This window comes from Thunnus albacares, chromosome 9, assembly GCF_914725855.1.
Source record: "Thunnus albacares chromosome 9, fThuAlb1.1, whole genome shotgun sequence".
In the NCBI taxonomy this organism is placed as follows: domain Eukaryota; kingdom Metazoa; phylum Chordata; class Actinopteri; order Scombriformes; family Scombridae; genus Thunnus; species Thunnus albacares.
The window spans coordinates 24,919,554-24,939,958 of NC_058114.1; the positions used below are offsets into that span (position 1 = coordinate 24,919,554).

At 39.2% G+C, this 20,405-nt stretch overlaps 2 protein-coding genes across 2 annotated transcripts; one reads left to right on the forward strand and one right to left on the reverse strand.

Moving 5' to 3' along the window:
• Positions 1-996: 996 nt before the first annotated feature.
• LOC122988934 (cytochrome P450 2J2-like) lies at positions 997-5,762 on the forward strand. The gene is made up of 9 exons (XM_044361612.1): positions 997-1,188; positions 1,492-1,657; positions 2,166-2,318; positions 2,422-2,582; positions 2,977-3,150; positions 3,239-3,380; positions 3,848-4,035; positions 4,747-4,888; positions 5,033-5,762. The coding sequence occupies exons 1-9, from the start codon at positions 997-999 to the stop codon at positions 5,206-5,208; spliced, it is 1,494 nt and encodes a 497-aa protein (XP_044217547.1). The 3' UTR covers positions 5,209-5,762.
• A 110-nt stretch (positions 5,763-5,872) lies between these two features.
• Positions 5,873-19,814, reverse strand: hook1 (hook microtubule-tethering protein 1). The gene is made up of 22 exons (XM_044361611.1): positions 19,557-19,814; positions 17,431-17,516; positions 15,901-15,973; positions 15,318-15,368; positions 14,336-14,468; positions 13,941-14,008; positions 13,634-13,696; positions 12,713-12,796; positions 11,171-11,334; positions 10,933-11,073; positions 10,065-10,266; positions 9,772-9,882; positions 9,589-9,676; positions 9,430-9,496; positions 9,211-9,351; positions 8,953-9,040; positions 8,646-8,677; positions 8,454-8,536; positions 8,212-8,312; positions 8,001-8,102; positions 7,815-7,883; positions 5,873-7,740 (listed from the first exon to the last, which is right to left on the reverse strand). Exons 1-22 carry the CDS (start codon positions 19,599-19,601, stop codon positions 7,585-7,587), a joined length of 2,148 nt encoding a protein of 715 aa, XP_044217546.1. The 5' UTR covers positions 19,602-19,814; the 3' UTR covers positions 5,873-7,584.
• Positions 19,815-20,405: the final 591 nt, after the last annotated feature.

Here is a 20,405-nt window from a genome sequence, read left to right on the forward strand (position 1 = left end):
GATATCCACTTTATTTGACAAATTCTAGATGGCTGAAACTTCATATTATCTTCAGATAAACTTTTAAATAGATTTTGGTTCAAAACAAGGACTGTCAATTTTGTCCTCCATCACTGACATTGTAAGCAGTTTTGTGGGAGAGGATTTAAAATGTCTTACTTTGGCACCATCTGGTGGTAGTATCATGAATAATCAAGTAATACTACACTGACTCTAATCTGACCCCAGCACACAGACTACAACAATTTTCATCAAAATTGTCACATTTTCCACAAGCAAACTCATGCCATCAGGAAAATCTGGAGAAAATTGTAATCACTTTAAAATTATATAAATACCAGCCTTAAGAATACATAAAAAAGGCTCAAATATACTATGATCTGTAAAGTTTGTTAGTAGTCATAGTAAAATATTGAATGTTAAGGCATAAGTCTACTGAGTAGCATTGTGCTGCTTATGGCTTGTAAAGTTCCATCTCCTTTTATAACTTAACAACGCGTGAAACACCTGCCTCCTGAACACAAGTACCAGAAAACAAAAACATTATATCCATATCATAAATGACAGAAATGTCCACAGTTTCAGGATTATCACCTTTTTTTTTGTAATACTTTGCATAACTTTTTGTGATCTACTCCATGCATAAAAGTGAGGAATAATAGAGGTGGACAGAAATGTGCATGGCAGTGATTGGTTGGAAGTTAACTACATCATTCATTGATAATTTAGCCTTACAATACAAAGCACTTTCTGTTGTTTGTTTACTGCTCTCTGTTTCATTTCTGTGTTCAGGTACATTTTCAGTCAATTCTTAGCCTACATTTCTCATTTGTTTAGTGAAGAGATATCCCAACGTCCTGTCACAAACACATAGATCATTATGTCGACTTAAGCGGTGAGTCAGCAGAGCACCAGCCCATCGCTAACTAGGAATAGATGATGAGGGAAATGAGGGGCCAAACACTGATCCTCATCAGTCTTCTCCTCTGCTTCACAATGTGGATATGTGGTTTGTTGCTGCAGCTTGACATCAGGGGAGTGCTGCTTTTTATTTTTGCCATTCTCCTCATAGCGTATTTTCTGAACAAAAAGGATCCACCCAACTTTCCTCCAGGGCCACCGACTCTCCCTCTCTTAGGAAATGTCTTCAGCATTGATCCTAAACAGCCTCACATTTATCTAACCAAGGTAAGATGGCAGCATCAAGACATTTGCATGTTAGGCATTAGTGTTTTTTTCTATCTGATACTGAACAATTTCAGTATGTTCAAAAGGATAAAATTGCTAATTAGTAATAACTTTTCTACTTCAGTATACAGTTACTGCCTTCATATGGGTTTAACAGGTCTATGAGACTATGGTAAGAAACAATGCTAAAAACCTGTTGACAGAAAGTCACAGTGTCACAGAAAATATTGTCCTGAAAAATGCATCTTATCAGGGTCACATGCCAGACAACAGGCCGCTTATTCTCTGCTCCTGCATCCACAGCTAGCTGATGTTTATGGGAATGTGTTCTGCATGCGTCTGGGAAGAGACAAAACAGTGTTCATAACTGGGTGGAAGATGGTGAAGGAAGCTATAGTGACACAAGCTGACAACTTTGTGGACCGGCCTTACATCCCAATGGTGACCAGAATTTATTCAGGAAACTCAGGTGATTCACACAAATCTATAGCACACACACAGACGGCTGACAAATCAAAGGAAAAACTGGTACAGGCCTGAATGCTTGACCCCTACAGTGAGGGGATCAGGTGGCTCTGTTAGGCTTTGGGGGGCATTTTGCTGGCATGGTTTGGGTCCACTTGTCTCCTTAGAGGGAAGGGTCACTCCAAATCAATGGGAGTGGTCTCTTCCAGGATGACAATGCCCCCATCCAGAGGGCACAAGGGGTCACTGAATGGTTTGATGAATATGAAAATTATGTGCCGCAGTGACCCTTCCCTCTAACGGGACAAGTGAACCCAAACCATGCCAGCAAAATGCCCCCCACAGCATAACATTGCCACCGGATCCCCTCACTGTAGGGGTCAAGCATTCAGACCTGTACCAGTATTTCTTTTAGTTGGTCACCTGTCTTTATGCAGTATTACAGAATTTATGCATCAGCCTGGTACTTGGCCACTGTCTGACCAACATTATTTGGTTTCTTTGTTGCTCAGCGGGTCTTTTCTTCAGTAATGGGAAAGTGTGGAGGACACAGCGGCGTTTTGCCATGGCCACATTACGTACCTTTGGTTTGGCCAAGAGCACCATTGAGCAGAGCATCTGTGAAGAGAGTCGCCATCTGCAGGAGGCCATGGAGAAGGAGAAAGGTTGGCAAACACAATGCAACAGAAAAGAGAGCAAAATATAACTCAATAAATCAAAACACAGTATATGTAGTGCAGCGTGACATGAGACTTTTCTTTTGTTCAGGTGAGCCATTTGACCCCGTGCCCCTCTTAAACAATGCAGTGGCCAACATCATCTGCCAGATAATGTTTGGGAGACGGTTTGACTACAGTGACAACAACTTCCAGAGCATGCTGAAGAATCTGACAGAGATGGCCTATCTGGAAGGCTCCATATGGGCTCTAGTAAGATGCAAAAGCAGCTCAGACACACTGAACAACCTCACATGGCGACATCCATTCATAACATGGATCAAAACCAACATGTTAACAAGCAAGTTCTTAATACATGTCAATAGGAAAGTGTAATTGAGAAGAAATATATCATGTTAAACATGTAGTCTACAGTATATTACACTGTGGCTGCTCTTTTTAAATTTACTGTGGACAAAATTATTTATTTCATGCAGCTCAAAGAATGCAGATTTGTGCATATCTGCAGTTACTGATTTCACTCGTACAGCATGAATTTAAAACTTATTTCAACAGAAAAAGTTGAAAGCCACTTTGATATCTTTTTACTTGTCAAAGGATTTAAAATAGCACCACTGAATAAGTCCCTTATTTTCTCTCCAAACAGCTCTACAATGCTTTCCCAGCACTGATGAAACATCTGCCTGGGCCTCACAATGACATCTTCAGCAACTCCAAATCTTTGGAGGCATCCATCAGGTCTGAGATAGAGAGGCACAAGTTGGATCTGGACCCCAGCAACCCACGAGATTACATCGACACCTTCCTCATAGAAGAGAAAGTAGGTGCTCACAACTGTTGAAATGAGAAACACAAACTATCTCTTTTCCAAGCTGACCGTATGTTTGTCCCTCCATTCTGCCTGACAGCGCAACAGAAACAGTGAACTGGGCTTTGATGAAAGAAACCTGGTTCTGTGTTGTCTGGATCTGTTCCTTGCTGGCAGTGAAACCACTTCAAAGACCCTGCAGTGGGGCCTCATCTACCTCATCAAGAACCCTCATATCCAGGGTGGTTGCTCAGATAAAACTTCAACAACAGCAGCAGCAGCAAAAAGAGCAGATAAATAAACAGCATGAAGAACACAATGACGATCAAAGATGTTATACTTCCAGCTCCTGCTGATATAGAGCTACTCTTTTGTATTACAGATGAAAACTGCTATTTATTATATATGAGGGTGGCACAGGGAACTATGTCTGTTCTTTAATTAGACTTGAAGTCTCTTAAGTAAGACAGTAAATGTTTGCTACTGTAATTCAGAGGAGCTAGTGGCTGTTTTTTCCACAAGGATACCAGTTATTTGAGAGATAGCCAGAGATATCACTCCAACATTAATCTATTTTATAGATTATTATTATGAGAACATCCACATCAGCCAAAAAGACTCATGTATAATGTGATATTAACTGAAATATTTCAAGTAGAGAGAAGTCACTATACCTGATCAATTAAAAATCTTTTATTTCACCTCCTAGACAAAGTCCTGGCAGAGATAGACAGAGTGATCGGACAGACCCGGCAGCCAACTATGGCAGATAAACCCAACCTGCCCTACACCGACGCTGTCATCCATGAGATCCAGAGGATGGGAAACATCGTTCCTCTAAACGGACTCAGAATGGCCGCCAGGGATATGACACTGGGCGGTTACTTTATTCCCAAGGTGCATCATCTTCTCATTGAACAACTACACAAAACTGGCCCATTATGTGTTTATCAGAAAACCAACATGTCATTTTGTGTGCAGTTTGTGATGTTTGAAAAATGATAATGTGGGGAAAGTCAGTTAATGTTGCTGCAATTAACATGATCTCTCTTAATTTCACCTGGATCTTTATACTTGAAAAGCTAAAAAGGCACATAATGCTAAAAATACTTTTAGTGTACTTTTTATTACTAATAATCACTGAATTAAAGAATACTGAAATCATATACATGTAGCTCCTCACAGCCTTATGGAATTTCTGTCTTTTACGCTGGGACTTCATGTTTGTGAAGAAGATTATACTAATATTTAAAATTCTGCTGAAATAGATGACACAGGAACATTTGACAAGACAATTGAGTGATAATTGATTGAATGCTACTGTACACACCCGCATAAGCTAAAACACCTTTCAGTAGACAACCCTGATTGAGCTGTGTTTTTTGTTAACACCTTGCTGATATGACCCCTGACCTCTAGAAAACTGTCAACAAGGTGCGCCTGTACTGAAAACAATTTTCCTATCTTATCTGTTTGTATATAAAGTATGAAATTTTCTTTTAAGCTTATGAAAAGTGTAAACTTTCCATGTTCAATTATATTTATGCTTACAAACCTTGTGCTGTAGATATCAACCAGTTGATTTTTTTTTACTCATCTTGTTTGCAGGGAACATCTGTGATGACAAACTTGACCTCAGTGCTGTTTGACAAAAATGAATGGGAGACTCCAGACACCTTTAACCCTGGACACTTCCTAGATGCTGAGGGCAAGTTTGTGAGGAGGGATGCCTTTTTACCTTTCTCTGCAGGTAACTTTCATAATTAACTAATACTTAACTGATTAGGTAATGAAACATTTTTAGAAAATTGAACCACAAGGAGTCAAGTGATATAGGCTGGAGAAAATGTGTGCCTGTAAGTAGATAGTGAGACTCATGCTTTGTTTTTCACAGGGAAGCGTGCATGTCTGGGCAAAGGCCTGGCTCGAACAGAGCTGTTCTTGTTTCTCGTCAGTTTGTTGCAGAAGTTTTATTTTTCCACTCTGGATGGAGTTGAGCTGAGTACAGAAGGGATCATTGGAGCCACACGCACACCACAACCTTTTAAGATCTATGCCAAGGCCCGTTGAACATCGCAGTCTGTCTCTTGTAGACTATATGATACAGTAAGGCCACAAAATGTTATAGACAACATCTGCTGCAACTGTGGCCAGTACCATTCATGTTCTTTACCACTCCTGTAGAGAGAGCATTCAACAATGTGTCCTGTCTACAGCTCCTGACTGGAGCTGACAATGGTGACATAGGATGTTTCCTATAATAGCTAATGAAGGGGAACTAAAGCATGCCGTCTGTTACACATGCAGTGATCACATAATACAGCATGTGACTTTTTCCAAAGCTTACATTATTTTGTCCAGAAAGCAGCAGCAAAACTCTTCATCTTTTCCAAGTTCAACTGTACAAAAAAACACTTTTGTAAAATAATTTTTCCTCCTTTTCTCTCTTGTGGGGGAACATTTATATGGTTTCATCTGTTCTGATGTGGTTGATTTGTACGGTAAATTGCTTCTTAATTGTTCCATGAGGATGCTCTCATGACATGGACTCATCTGTACATGCAAACCTGTGTATCATCTGATTTCTGAATGGTGCTGAGAGCAGTAGGTGCTTAAACATCCACCTGTCGATGATGAAATAAACTAATTTTAGCTCTGATTTTTCAAGAATGCAGCCCTCCTGCGTTTTTCATTTTTGGACCGAGGTTGATGCTACTGAACGTAAAACACACTCTTAGAAAATAAGAATTTATTTATTTATTCACAAGAAAACCAAAGGCTTTAAAATTTAACTCCTTAAATTCCTGAAAATCCATGATGCCTTCCTCACTGTTCTTCATTTATACACAAACATTTACTACACTTGTAGTTTCTGTGCTGTGCTACTTGATCATACTTCTTTTTTATATATAAATGACAGCTTTTAAATCAGCAATCTACAAGAATCATTCACTGCAAAGGAAAATAAAAGCGCTTTGACATACAGTACATCTACAGATCACAAATGGCAAAACCATCATAACAGAATGCCTCTCTAGTGTTATTGCAGACATACAGAGTGACAAGGCAATCAACAGCCATTTCATGTTCTGAAGCTAGTGCAGTTTAACTTAAGACTCCATTAAGTTGGAGAGCCAATAACCCACAATATAAAAAAGAAACAAAACAAAACACCTGCTTCTTTACATGGCTCTTCACTTTGAACTTCCACCGCCACTAAAAAGCCTGAAAACATGACTAAATACAATATCCACCACAGTAGTTAAAACTCTGAAGTTACAATTTGCAGGTACAATATGAATGCTTAACCTGGATCTGACATTTGGATCAAAAGCTGGTGTTAAAATCATGTTTTACATTACAGAATAACAAGTTGGTAGATAATAGTCTTGATTACTAACTACTAAATAGGATTCAATATACTCAATGAATATAAAGGCCTGACAGTTTTCATTTAGAGCATGCTGCCAGTACAGAAGTCAAATCACACTCAGGAGTATAGAAAATACATAAAATACACTAGTCCTGGATTCCTTGTGTAGGATTTGTTTTTGCAGTATTTCAAAGGCTGATCACTTCATAGGATTTTCACAGCTTAACATGATGGGCTTGTTCCATTTTAGTAAAATTTTTGTGACTTAAGTTGATGCTTAACATCAGTTGGTGGCCAGCACCAAATATAGCAATCATTTTCTCAAAGATGACTTTGGAAAGAAAGACAACCAGAGCACATTTGTCTCTGCAGCAGTCTGCTGGATGACCACATTACTGCCCCCTCGACTGCATAGTATTATGGTACAGTTCTACATACATCAACAATCATCTTAAGTTACATTTAGTAGGCATTAGCATTCAAGTTAGCCTTTATAAAAAAAAAAAAAAATCACATTCATATATATATATATATATATATATATATATATATATATTTTTTTTTTTATATTTATAATGGGCTCTAATTCTGAATAAAATTGTGAAGCATTCATTTACATTTCTCTCATTCCTGACCAAGTAGACAGCATGACAGGATATAAGAGCAAATGCTAATTGATTACAGCAAGAATTCAGTTGAGTCTGCAGTTGGCAAAGCAAACATAAAGGGCAGAGGGGAAATATGCTCTATGTCAGTGGTAGGGAGAGTGCGCGCTACTTTAGCTAGTGAGGTGAAAACAGGTTGTGGGTTAATGTTCTATGCAAGGTCAACTAATAGCCAGTGAACTTCAGGATTGTATTCTATAACCTCAACTGGGTGACCTTTAGGATTGGGTTGTGCTCGATAAGTAAATGCTCATTGATCCCAATCAGCTCATCCTTGACCCCTCCCCCAAGCACTGAGAGCAGATGTGTTTAAGGTCACTTGAGTGCTCACTTGTGGGAGGGAGTGAAGGTGGAGTTTTCCCATAACTGAATAAGGTCAGACGTTTGGCTCTGTGTGTGTGACAAGGTCTACTTGGAGGTAGTGGCAGGCACACTGATGGAGAGCGCCCGACGCGGGGCGTTTGAGACTTGCCGCTGCTGGGACAAGAAGGACTGGCCAGGGGACAGCATGGAGGAGGTGCGGCCGAGGCGTGACTCAATGGCCAACTTCTGAAAGTTCAGACTCTGAGGAGAAAGACAATGTTTAGTGTTTAGTCATGAAGGGCAGGGTATAAATCAGAAATCATCTTGGATCTTACCTTGTTATACCACGCTGTGACAATCAGCTTCTCCTCATACTCTCTCAGTCTGGCCTGTTCACACTGACGCTGAGAGGCAAAATGAAATCAGTTAGGTTTAAAAAAAAAAAAAAAAAAAAACACTCCTGAAGAAATACTTTCATATTAAAAACATTTAACTGCGAACAACACAAAATGCTGATTTACTTCCAGGTTGAGAATCTGCTTGTCCCGGTCTGCCAGCTGGTTCCTCAGAGCCTGGATCTCAGCGGTGGCTGGATTCAGTTTCGGGTCCAGTGCTCGGATCACCTACAAGCAGGAAAGAATGGACACTTCTGAACACGGGTCGGATAAAACGACAACAACCACGAGAATAAAATACAAACATTAAAAGAGAAATGATACTCTTATCACTCACATTGCGAGCTTTTTCCAGGTACATTTTGTACCTTTCTTCCATGGCCCTCATGTCATCATCCTTCTTCTTCAGAGCAGCCATCAGCTCATCCAGCTTCAGGGCTTAGAAATGAAAAGTTATGAGTCGTGATTTCACTCATACTGTACAGTGTTGCAGACAAGTTTGCATTTTCCACTCCAGATGTTGCAGAGGTGGTGTAATAATGGCAAACTTAGACTAGTGATTGAAGATATGATACTTACAGTTTTGAGTGTTGTCAGGCTGAAGGTCCTCCAGCAGCTCTTTCTTCTTCATGATTTCGTCCTGGGCCTCGTTCAGCTGGACCCTGAGGAGACAAATGCTGTTTCTTTACCTCCATCTAGTGGAGAAAACTGAAATTCAATATATATATCTCTCAACTTATGTATATCACTGACCAATAAATGTATACTTACATGTGTGCATCGAGTTTCCGCTTCAGGTTTGACTGAAAAAAAAGAAAAAAGAAAATTAAGCAGATTTTAATACAAATACAAAGGTTATGTTTGGTCAAAGTAATTAATTCTTTATTGCAAAATAAACAAATAAAATGCAATTTGTGGACTTTTACCTCTAAAATCAGTTTAAAATGTTGACTAAAAATATAAACGAATGTGATTTATTTCCACAATGCCATGTCAGCACAAAGTCTAACAGCCTAATAAGATTAACTCTGTGGGACATTTTCTCTGTATTCGTGCCAGTGCGTGACGGCACACTCACATCATCAGGTTTGGCCGCCTGACTCTGCAGAGCCTTCTGGAGGTCCTCGACCTGCTGCTGCAGCTCACTGACCTGCTCTCGACACAATCTGCAGATTGATCACCATGCAGAGGAAGGAAACGGAAACATGCAGGAAGAATTAATTTATAAATTAACAGAATACATCAGGACACACAACATAACAAAGTTAAAAATGATGAACAGCAAAGCAACCATCTATATCTGGCTGACTTACAAAGACACAGAAACTCTGTTAACCTGTTCTCAGTGTCCAGTTCACTGCGTGTCTTATGTGCTTCCTGAAGCTGGGCCTGTAGAGCAGCGATCTTCTCCCTCTCACATTCCTCTTGCTGCACTCTCAGCATTTTGTTCTCATGCTGCAGCCTGATGAACTTTTCTCTAAAACAACCAGACACATAAAGTCAGCAATCACAGACAGAGAATAGAGAAAATTTGTTGTCAGAAACTGTCTATTACCTGTACTCAATGGGTATTAATTCAGCTGCCAGGTTATCATGGCTTGGGCTGCTGGAAGGAAGCATTCCTACATGGAAAGAGAGTTTGTGCATTTTAGCACATCAAAGAGGCAAGTGGTAAAGTAGCATCATTGTCAGATGTGACTATCCCATGAGATACCTGCTTGGGAGAGCTGGTGCTGTTGAGCCTGAGTGCAGCGCAGCTCCTCATTGATCTCCTTCAGAGAATCTCTCTCGATGATGATCCTCTGGTGGTGAGTAAGACAAAAGTACAAATGTTAGTAAAAAGTGTGACCAACACATCCTCCTGCCGATTCTTCCAACGTTTCAAAAGCTGTCACACCTCTTTCTCTTTCAGCACAGTTTCATGCTTCTCCTCCAACTTCTTCATCTCAAAGGCCAGGTTGTCTGCTCGCCTCGATTCCTCAGACAACTTCCTGTGTAGCTCCTGGACCTGACAGAAATCATGTGAAACCACATATTAACAGACAAAACAGAGTATGACACTAAACTCAGCTGTTCAGCTTAAAGAAACTTTCAAATTCACATATTAAACCAAATAAATTTATACTGTGACATGAATTTTATTTTAGGTTGGATTTCCCTTTAATTTTTCAATTGTTGGAAATAATTTACCTGTCTCTTATATGTCTCGAGCTGTGCGCGTGCAGCGTTGGCCTTGCGCAGCTCTTCCTCCAAACTAACAGTGTTGTGCATGTAGGTCATGTTATTCTCCTCCAACAGCTTCATCTGCCTCTTCAGATCACCAAGATTCTCCAGTTTACGCTTGTACGTTTCCACTGAGGCCTCCAGCATCACCACACGATCTGAGCAGTTCCTATAGTAGATGAATACAAAATAAATACACAGATATCAATCAACAAGCTTCTAAGTCATCAAGTGTACATGTACGATGTGAAGGAAAAAGAGCAGAAAGGAAGCCTAATTGCAGCACTCAGGTTGATTACTGCTGTTGCACAGAGCTAGCATTATTTAAATGAGGGAGAGTGCATATGCCAATGTCAAACAGGACTTTTATACACTGTATTTATTGAGAGTTCCTGTTGGAATATTACATAGTGTATTGATGCTATTTCCCTACTTTTTCTTGTTTGTGCTCATACAAGAAGTCAGCCTTCTCTGTCAAGGCCAGTGGAGAGCCATGTGTATGCAGATTTTTGTTCCAGCCAAACACAAAATCAGCTAATTTCACTGATTAGCTCATCTTGTCTGATTAAGGGGTGTGCTAATCAGTGAAATTGTAAGCTCTTCCTCTCAAACTAACTGGCCCAGGTGTCTGCTAATCTCTAATTAGCAGGCAACATAAGATGTATTTTTGTGTGCTGCTCCTTAAGAACCAAGGAACCAAAATAGCGGACACATTCATTTACTCTGTGTCCAGTCTTGTATTTAATATCATTTTTACATTTTTGTGTGCTTCACTGATGAAAGAGAGAAGACCTGATCAAACAATAGCAGTGTACTTCCTCACACAGACACAAACCTCAGAACGTCCAGCTCATCTTTGAGCGCTCGAGATTCTTCTGCCAGGCTGGTGAGCTCATCATTACGGTGCTGAACCTCAATCAGCTGCTTCTCCAGCTCTTCACAGTGGATCCGGTAGTCATCCTTTGCAGCCTCCAGCCTAAAAGATGTAAGAATGAGTACTTGCTCAGTTTCCAACAAGCATAATGTGATCACTATAGTATAGTACAGTACATTTATCCACAAATGAGACAAACCTGAAGTTCTCTTCCTGTAGTGCCTCTAGCTGCTGCTGTAACTGGCTGTGTTTTCTCCCTGAGGGTGTGCTTGGGTCGTCAAATGTGTCCAGCTGATTGGCTCGGTCAGTTAGGACGTCATTCTCGGCCAATAAGCTGTTCCGTTCCTCTTGAAGAACGGCCACCTGTCCGGGTAAATTAAGGGGTTAGACCCGTTCTCACAAAGAGGTGAATTAAATATACAGTTAAAAATGTTCATCGAGTCAGCAGGAAGATATTGTGAGGTTAAATCTCTCCTTGGTCAATTATTTCATGCAAAGCAGCAAAGTATCTGAGCATCAAAAGACAGACCCCTTCCACTACAGATAACTCTCTTCCTCTCCCAGCTGTTTAAGCAAACATTTCAGTTAATCCATGCTGGAAGCAGAGCACAGACAGAGTGCACTTTTAAGCAAACATGTTAATACACGGTTAGTTAGTTTTACTTCTCACCCATCATTTCCCTGATGTGTACTTTTTAAACACCAGACACTGGATTATTCATCTGAGATTAACTTGTCATTATTTTACGTCCTGCGTACAAATGTCTTACTGAGTAGACAAAACCAACTTCTATGAACACTGTATTTTCAAAAAACATTAGAAATTAAACCTTTAACTTCCATTCTTTCCGTTGTCCTATTCTATGAAATATACACCCAAGTCTCTAGTTTCTTAGGTACACCTAGCTAAAGTCAATGCAGTCTAATACAACATCCCTGCAATCGACTGTCCTTCATGAAGGTTGTAATGTTCCATTTATGAAGAAAAAAAAAAAAAAAAAGATGTTGATTCAACTTTATAGTCAGTGTAACACAACTCAACAGCACCTCCAAAATGACCATAAAATTAAATTAACACCTCTACAACAGTTTAAACAACAACTGAACATTATAACCTTCATGTAAGTAGAGACGTATTAGTTTTAGCGAGGTGTACTTAATCAACTGGCAAATAAGTGTAAGTGTTACATAGACAAAGATGCATTTTGATAATAGGTTATTGTCACACAGACAGATTAATTCCCTGAATGAATTACTGGAATTATACAAATGACCACTAAATATTTAAATACACACTGCACACTGTGCCGCAAACAGAATCCCCATTGAACCATCTGTTAGCTGAGTTAGAGTAAACAGTTGAGCAGCTGGTTTAGATGGGTTTAGTTTTGCTGAACGGTCAGCCATATTGGACTTACCTTTCAGCGACGAGAGATGAGCAAGACTGGGGACAGAACAAATCAATCTGTCAAGAGTCCAGTTGGATGTGTAATCAGTACCTATGCTAGATTTTGTTTGTCTGTACAGTGCTGAAGCCTTGTAGTAGTGGCAGAGCATGGGGCTGGATGCCACAGTGGGAGCCAGTAAAAAGCCCAGACTGTAAGCCCACAGTCTTTCTGCCACAGCAGCTCCAGACAATAGAACCAAGCATTACAGCGAATTACACAACTCCTGTTTATACTGTACCAGAGGCACACATGTGTGTGTTTGCACAGAGCGTGTGTATGAGCTCTGGATTCACCTGTATATCCAGCTCTTGACAGCGTTGGGCTAATGCTTCCTTCTCTGCTAAAAGTTCACTGAGGTCCTCCAGAGCTTTTTTTAGCTGGACACATGAAGGAAAAGCAGAGAGATTTACATTACTCACACCAGAAAAAAAAAGCACACACAGACTGTTTTTACTGCAATAATTAATGACAAAGACAAAGTCCCCATTTTTACTCTGTTTCCCAGTGCCCAAGGTGACATCCTCAAATGTCTTGTTTTGTCAAAACAAATATATTCAGTTTACTATCATAGAATACTAAAGAAACCACAAATATTCACATTTGAGAAGCTGGAATAAGAGAATCTGCACATTTTTTTCTTAATCAATCGTTCGTTCTACAGCTGATGTCCAGAGCGCTGCACTGTGCTGTAAAGTCAATATTTGAGCTTTGAGATTCTCTGCACAGTAGTCAGGCTCTTCATCAAAGGTTAAGATGTAGGAATTTATTTTGTATGAATGAATTTATTAGGTACTACCTCTCAAAGGAAAAAGGCTTACATGCTTTTCTCTATTTCATATCACTGTAAATCAATCACCTTGGCTTTCTGACTGTTAATCAGACTAAATAAGCAACTTTAAGACTTTAAACATTTTAAACATTTTTCAGATTTATAGAGAAAATACTAAACAAAAAAAGAGACATTAGTTGCAAATGAAAATAATACTTACATTAATGTTACAATGCTACAGTTTGCACATTTGAAGGATTTTTATTTTGTTCCCCTTGCAGTTAAAGTTGCAATCACAATTAATATATTGTTGATTTTTTTTGTTTTACATATCCCACAAATTGGGCATTAAGAAAGAATCTCCAAATTCACATGGTAAAATGATTTCACAGAAGAAAGTACCAATTACACCAATGAAAAGTTTCTGTGTGGTTATAACACTGACCTGCTGTTCCAAGTCTCCTGACAGCTCTGCTCCAAATGGGGCCATGGTCTCTTTACTCATGAGCTGAGGAGGGAAAAAATGTCATTGGGTTCATTACATAGACTCATTAAACGAGCTGCAAATCCTCAACCTATTTTACCCAAATATGAGCGTACAATCTATTCTCTCAACAATTACTGCTGGTGAAGTCCCTGCTGACAGGGCCAGAATTCAAAAGCTATAATTTAACTGCTCAGCAAAGCTTTCCTGATATTTTTAATATCTCTAATCTGACTGAGGTAGAAACTTGGCATTACGATGGACTGACCTCCTGGATAGCCGTCATGACGACATGCTGCACAGACTCCTCCAAGGTCATGATGATCTGAATGTATTCTGGCAAAGGAGAGAAAAAAAAATTAAACACATACACATTGAATACATCACTTTGTTATTTCTCAGTTTATGTGTCCCACTTTCAAATTTAACACTGCTGCTATTGATTTGCCAGCCAGGCTGTCCGATGGGCTCTGCTTTTGTCAGTGACTTGGCAGGGCAATAATCAAACATTGTTCAGCTGACCACCCTAACCTAACTAGATTTTCATTAAACAATTCCCCTTTTTATCTACACTGCACAGCACATGTTTAACTGTAGATATACGAATATCTGTTTGGGTCCGATTTGTGTACACAAATGCGTAAGATACAGGAAGCCACATACCTTGTTTGCGCTCACATTTGACAGCACAGCCCAGTATCAGCTGCAGCAGCCTCCCCAGCTCCACAGGGTCTGAATGCTCTGCCACCTGGACCAGATCTGGCATGGGGAAGTCAGTGATCTCCTGTGCTAAGACCTAATAGGTACAGAGACAGAGATAATGCACTCAACAAGTAAGCGTTCACACTTACACAATCACAGTGAGTGAAACGAAGTTACACCTGCCAACAACAAAAATACCATCAATTTGCTGGCTTCAGCTTCAAAAATGTGACTATTTAATGCTTCAGTTTCAGTTTACTGTCACATTAGACAGTAAATTGAATATCTTTGGGTTTTGGACTATTGATCAGACAGAACAAGACATTTCAAAATGTAAACTTTGAATCTGGGAAATGGTAATTTTTCACTATTTTCTGACATTTTGTGGACAAAATGATTAAGCAATAAAATAATCCGCAGATGAATCAATAATGAAAATAATGAACACTGGTGCAAACTGGTGAATCCACAAATAAGAGACTGAACTATTCTTTAACTTTGAGTGTGTGATTCCAAACTGTGATATTTACTGTTGATGATTTATAGCTTTTTAGCTGAAAAAATGTTGTGCCATTACATAAAATGGAGGCAGAAATGCATCACCAAGTAGTTTTTCTGTGTTTTAACATGGATTCAGTGTTTCTATAGCTAAGAGGATTGCTGAACAAAATATTTCAACCATGAGTTGACTTAGCAAAACATGTATAAACATTTCTGGGCTGGAGTACTACCAGCTGTTGTAGATGTGATATTGTGTATAAGGCTTGAGCTGCTTGGTACTTGTTTTGATCTCAACTGCACACTGTATTTTCCTTATAGAGGGCTCTTGGGTGCTGTGCTACCAAAACAGTTCATACGACAACTCCCAGAAGAACTGGATAAACACATCAGCTAACAACTGTGCAAAGACACGGGGGATATTGTGCACATGGCCACTACCTACCTCATTATAATAGTCAACAATCATCTGAAGAATCTTCTTTAGGTTGCTCATCTGAGGACAAGATTATGAAGTTGTAAACTTGGTTTATAAAAAAAGGGACAAAATCACAACAGAGATTCTCTTCCAATACAATATATGTTCACGCAATAAGAAAATGAAGACTTTCACACAAGTGTACACAAGTGAAAAGATAATTGGGGAGGAAGAAGCAGGGAGAACATTGTCACAGCCGCACAGTGTTTGAGGAGGAGAAAGAAAGAGGAAACACAGGGAATGGCATGCTTTTTTTTCTGTCACCCTATCACCTCATTAAACACTGTAAATCAGAATTTCTCTCAGGTATTACATATAGTGGACAGATTTGGGCACACATACATGTACACATTTCACCAGAGGAGTCAGAGCGCAGGCTAAACCAGGAGGAGCGGCACCCCTGGAGCCAGTAGGAGGTCAGTGTCAAGGACAAGTTTGGCAGGAATGAAGCATACAGAGGATTTAGCACACAGGGGGTTCAGCAAAACACGAAGAAAAGGTCAGAGAGGACAGGTGGAGGATGGATGCAGGAGATGGCACTGCTCTCTACCTTCAGTCTCCAGTTGTCGTCAACATCTGTTTTGATACGACCGAGCCATCCATCGGAGAACCACGCTGGGTCTCTGCACCACGCGCGCGCGCGCACACACACACACACACACACACACACACACACACACACACACACACACACACACACACACACACACACACAGGAACAACATTTATACTACACAACTTCTCATTTAATAGTGTGCAATAGAGTCCCATTCAAGGCCAAATTCCAAATTTTTACTTTAGCTAGTTAGTTCCTACATTTCTGAGAATCTACTTAAAAAATGGGATACTAAAAGCAACTCAGGGGGATTTTTTCCACAGAGAGACATAATTCTCACCACTACTCAAAACACAACATGCCTTTCTAGGTTTGGTGCATTTCTAACTCTCAAGGCTGCTGGCTTTGGAGAAACTGGCAAATTCTTCCTCTACAATGGATTTCTCCCTCTATGAATAAACACTGACTGGTGTAGAGCTGCAACGATTATTTGAACAACAAAAAAAATAATCAGCAACTATTTTGATAATCAAATAATTATTTAAGTTTTTTTTTAATTATAAAAATACCACCAATTTGTTGGGTTCAACTTCTAAAATGTGATGATTTAATGCTCTTCTTTGTCATATATGACAGTCAACTGAATATCTTTGTGTTTTAGACTGTTGATCAGACGAACAAGACATTTGAAGATGTAACCTTTGACTCTGGGAGCTTGTAATGGTCAATTTTCACTATCTGTCAATTTATATTTATGATAATGAAAATCATTGTTAGTTGCAGCCCTACACTGGTGAAAACTGGTGAAGCCACTAATAAGCAACTGTTCTTCACATTGTGATGTTTACTGTTGATGATTTATAAGCTGAAAAAAATGTTGTGCCACTACAAAAATGTGTCATCCAGAAGCTTTTGTGTGTAAGTGTTTTAACCCTCCTGTTGTCCACGGGTCAATTTTGACCCGGGAGAACAACAGGTGTCATTATGTGTTGTCATCAAAAAAATTTAAATGGTTTTAAAACAGTATCCTGACTAAACTTTTACATATACCAGTCTGCCATAATCCATCAACATATTTTCCTCTGATCTCAACTATAGTTAAAATAATTCCTAATTTCTTAGTCAGGATACTGTTTTGAAACCATTTCAATTTTTTTGATGACAGTACATAATGACACCTGTTGACCTCCCAGGTCAAAATTGACCTGAGGACAACAGAAGGGTTAATGTGGAAATGAAGACTGTAAAATGTATTAGAACAATTATTTGCAGCTGAGTGACAGTATGTGCAGAATTACTTTATGCACACTACAGTTTGTCTAACAAACAGTTTCCACTGTGCTTCTCTGACACAACTAAAGCAACAGACTGTTTAGTGTGATGTGAATTATTCAAGCCAAACAAGACTGACTGTAGATAAAGCATTTATCTGCAGACTAGCCAGATATCATGATTAACGAGGAGGATACAGACAGTCAGTATGTGCGCCTGTGTGTGTGTGTGTGTGTGTGTGTATTTTCTCACATTTGATGCAGTGCCTGTGATATTGCCGCTCCAGTGGTCAGCTCCTCCACTGTTCTGCAGGGTGCAGAAGTGTTGAAGGTCTGCAGCTGAGAGGCAGAAAAAATAACACCATCGTGAGGATGGGTAGCAATCCAAGAAGAGTACAGGGAATTATGCAGTAGCACACTGAAGGGTTTCTCCACAGCACTGCAGATGTGCTGCAACTAATCCTCTATGAGGGTAAGATAAATAAAGGAGAGAGGAGGGGATAGAGGACAGGGATACACTGATGGATAGATCAGTGGAAATTTACTAACCAAATTACCTATACAGCATATTGTTAGACTATGTATCATGCTTATTAAACACCTGTGTAACTGAATTAATTCATTTAATCACCAATTGTATGATCTATGACCTTTTTATACTGTAATCACATTGTTTTGTCTTGAGTAGATGTCTCACCAGATCATGTGCTTTGTCTAGTGTAAGCAAAATTAGTGTCCCCTCAGTTATGAAAGGGAAAATGAAAAAAGCTCATTTTGAAGTACATGATACACATGATGACCCCGGATCTAAGAAGTGATTGTTATGGAAGGGGAAGAGACTGCCAAAGAGTGAAACTGGTGTCACACAGGAGTCACAGAAAGGTCACACAAATATAGTATATAGGTAACTGTCACACATATGTTCTTCGAAGCTTGCACTGATGGACTGCTTCTTTATGTAATAAAGAAGTTTTGAACTCAGAAGCCTGGATTGAGACTTTTGTTTAACTGAGCCATAAAGGCCTCTCTGCTGAAATGAAGATGTAAATGATTCAAGGAGCAGCCATGTAAGGTGTAAGGTAAATTGTCCTGGGCTGATATATTTTCCCTCAAATAAAACATCTCTTAACTGTCTCCAGCAACATCCTGCTGTGCTCAGTGATTACTAAACATAAACCTGGACTCACATCAGTGAATAGGTTCCGTGCAAAATAAAGCAGCAACAATTAGACAATCATTCGATTAATCGATCAGCAGAAAATTAATCCCCAAATATTTAGATTATTGAATAATCATTTTTTCATTTTTTTCAGCAAAAATGCCAATGTGTCATTGTTTCAGCTTCTCAGATGTGAGGATTTGATTCTTTTCTGTGTCATATATGATAGTAAGCTGAATATCTTTTGGACAGTTGATCAGGCAAAACTACACATTTTAAGAAGTTAGTATAATGAGCAGTAAGAAATTTCAACAGGCATTTTTCACTATTTTCTGACATTTTATAGACAAAATAATTCATTGTGAAAATAATCGGCAGATTAATCGATAATGAAAATGATCATCATCTCTTTAATATTTGGGTAGCTAGCTATTAAAATGAAGTCCATTGTTTGTAGGCGACTTTTGAAGTTTAGCATCATCTTAGCTTTACTTCTGCTTATGTTTTGAAAATCATTTGTAAATTATTACACATTTTGACGAAGTTCATGGGAACTTTTTCCCCCAAAACGGACACAAATGTTTGTTTGTTTTTATAACTTTCACCTTTTATTTACCTTACTTACTTGTTGTTCAACAAACAGATAGTAATTGATGTGACTTAGATATAGCTGCATGGTAATTTACAAACCGCTCTGTCCATTACAGTAACACACAGGACAACCAATTAAAAACACTGATACACACCTACAGGAACAGGTGCAGTAAATAAATAACTGTGCTGTTAGCTACATTCAGTTAAATAATGTTAACAAAAGAGCCACAATCCGCAAATAACTCCCGGTTAACGGGATTAGTAGTCTAAATCCAGCGAGGATCAACTAAACTGGAGGATATTGTTGTCTTTGTGCCTCCTAGTAGGTGGTAACATTACATCTATCCGACCTGAGGCTCGTCACCTTTAACGTGAACGTTAGCTGACGGTTGGACTGACTGTTGCTACAGAGGCTCTGTCTGTGAAATGAACAACTGAAGCTAATCTCAGTAATAACAAAGAACAACGGTTGATATTTAACTAGCTAACAACCAACCATTAGCCCCACTTAATATTCTCCCCATTTTACTCTAAGCTGCTGAAGTGTTCTCGCTTACACCCCCCAGCGCCTACAAACAGGTGAATAAAAATCACATTCACATAAGCTAAGCGTTTAAAAAACTCACCCATATTATCAGGCTCTCGACCAACGCCGTTTTTTCCTCGTCCATTTGTTCCCTTTCAGCTAAAAGCTAAAATATTTTCTCCACCTGTCCGCAAAGCTCTTCCGCTCCTCCTTTCCTCTGCATTTGACCTCACCTGCTGCCAAGAGGTAAATCTCCAACGATAAATACGTAGCATGAAAGGCCTTTACGGTCGTTCCGCCAAGAAAATAACGTAAGATGTACGCGACTGGCGCAGCTTCTTCGGTTCGTTGACGTTTACTTGCGTGTGGGCTCCGGTAGAGGTAAAGTAGGGGATAGAAGCTGGATCCAATCAGCATTGAGATATGAGAAGATTGACGGCTGGTCAACCTCGCTGTAGCCAATCAGAGAACGTGGTTAACAATTTAATTACGCCCCTATTATCTGGACAAAATCAAAACATTTCCGATTGGTGTAATTTATTGAGGGCTTCCGTCATTATTATGGATACGTGTTGTGGTAGAATTATACAAGCGGATGGCCAAATATAGTGAAAGAAAGACATCAGATGTGTTAAACAAGTTAATCTACTTATCATCTCGTTATAATCAAAGAAAACGACTTGCGAGAAGAAATCTCAAGCTCATAATTATGAGAAATGTATCTTTTATGAGATCAGTGTGCGTTTTCTGTTATTCTGAGATCCTGGTCTCATATTTATGGGATTTTATTTTAGTATTTATCACAACTTTCTTGTAATTTATGAGATGGCAAGTAATTTATGTGATACAGAAGTCATAATTATGAGATAGGGTATTTTTTTCCTTTTACTTGCTCAGTACAATTCTGTATCACTGCAGTGTAGAAAGTTATAATTAATAGGCCTAGTGT

Bases quoted from the DNA above. Each gene is read 5' to 3' on its own strand.
- hook1 (XM_044361611.1), bottom strand. From the start codon at position 19,601: ATGGACGAGGAAAAAACGGCGTTGGTCGAGAGCCTGATAATATGG. The intron at 14,469-15,317 runs GTAGGTAGTGGC...TGTACCTATTAG, and splicing joins TTGTTGACTATTATAATGAG to GTCTTAGCACAGGAGATCAC. The intron at 9,883-10,064 runs GTAAATTATTTC...GATTTCTGTCAG, and splicing joins TCGAGACATATAAGAGACAG to GTCCAGGAGCTACACAGGAA.
- LOC122988934 (XM_044361612.1), top strand. From the start codon at position 997: ATGTGGATATGTGGTTTGTTGCTGCAGCTTGACATCAGGGGAGTGCTG. The intron at 1,189-1,491 runs GTAAGATGGCAG...CTGCATCCACAG, and splicing joins CTCACATTTATCTAACCAAG to CTAGCTGATGTTTATGGGAA. The intron at 3,381-3,847 runs GTGGTTGCTCAG...TTCACCTCCTAG, and splicing joins CAAGAACCCTCATATCCAGG to ACAAAGTCCTGGCAGAGATA.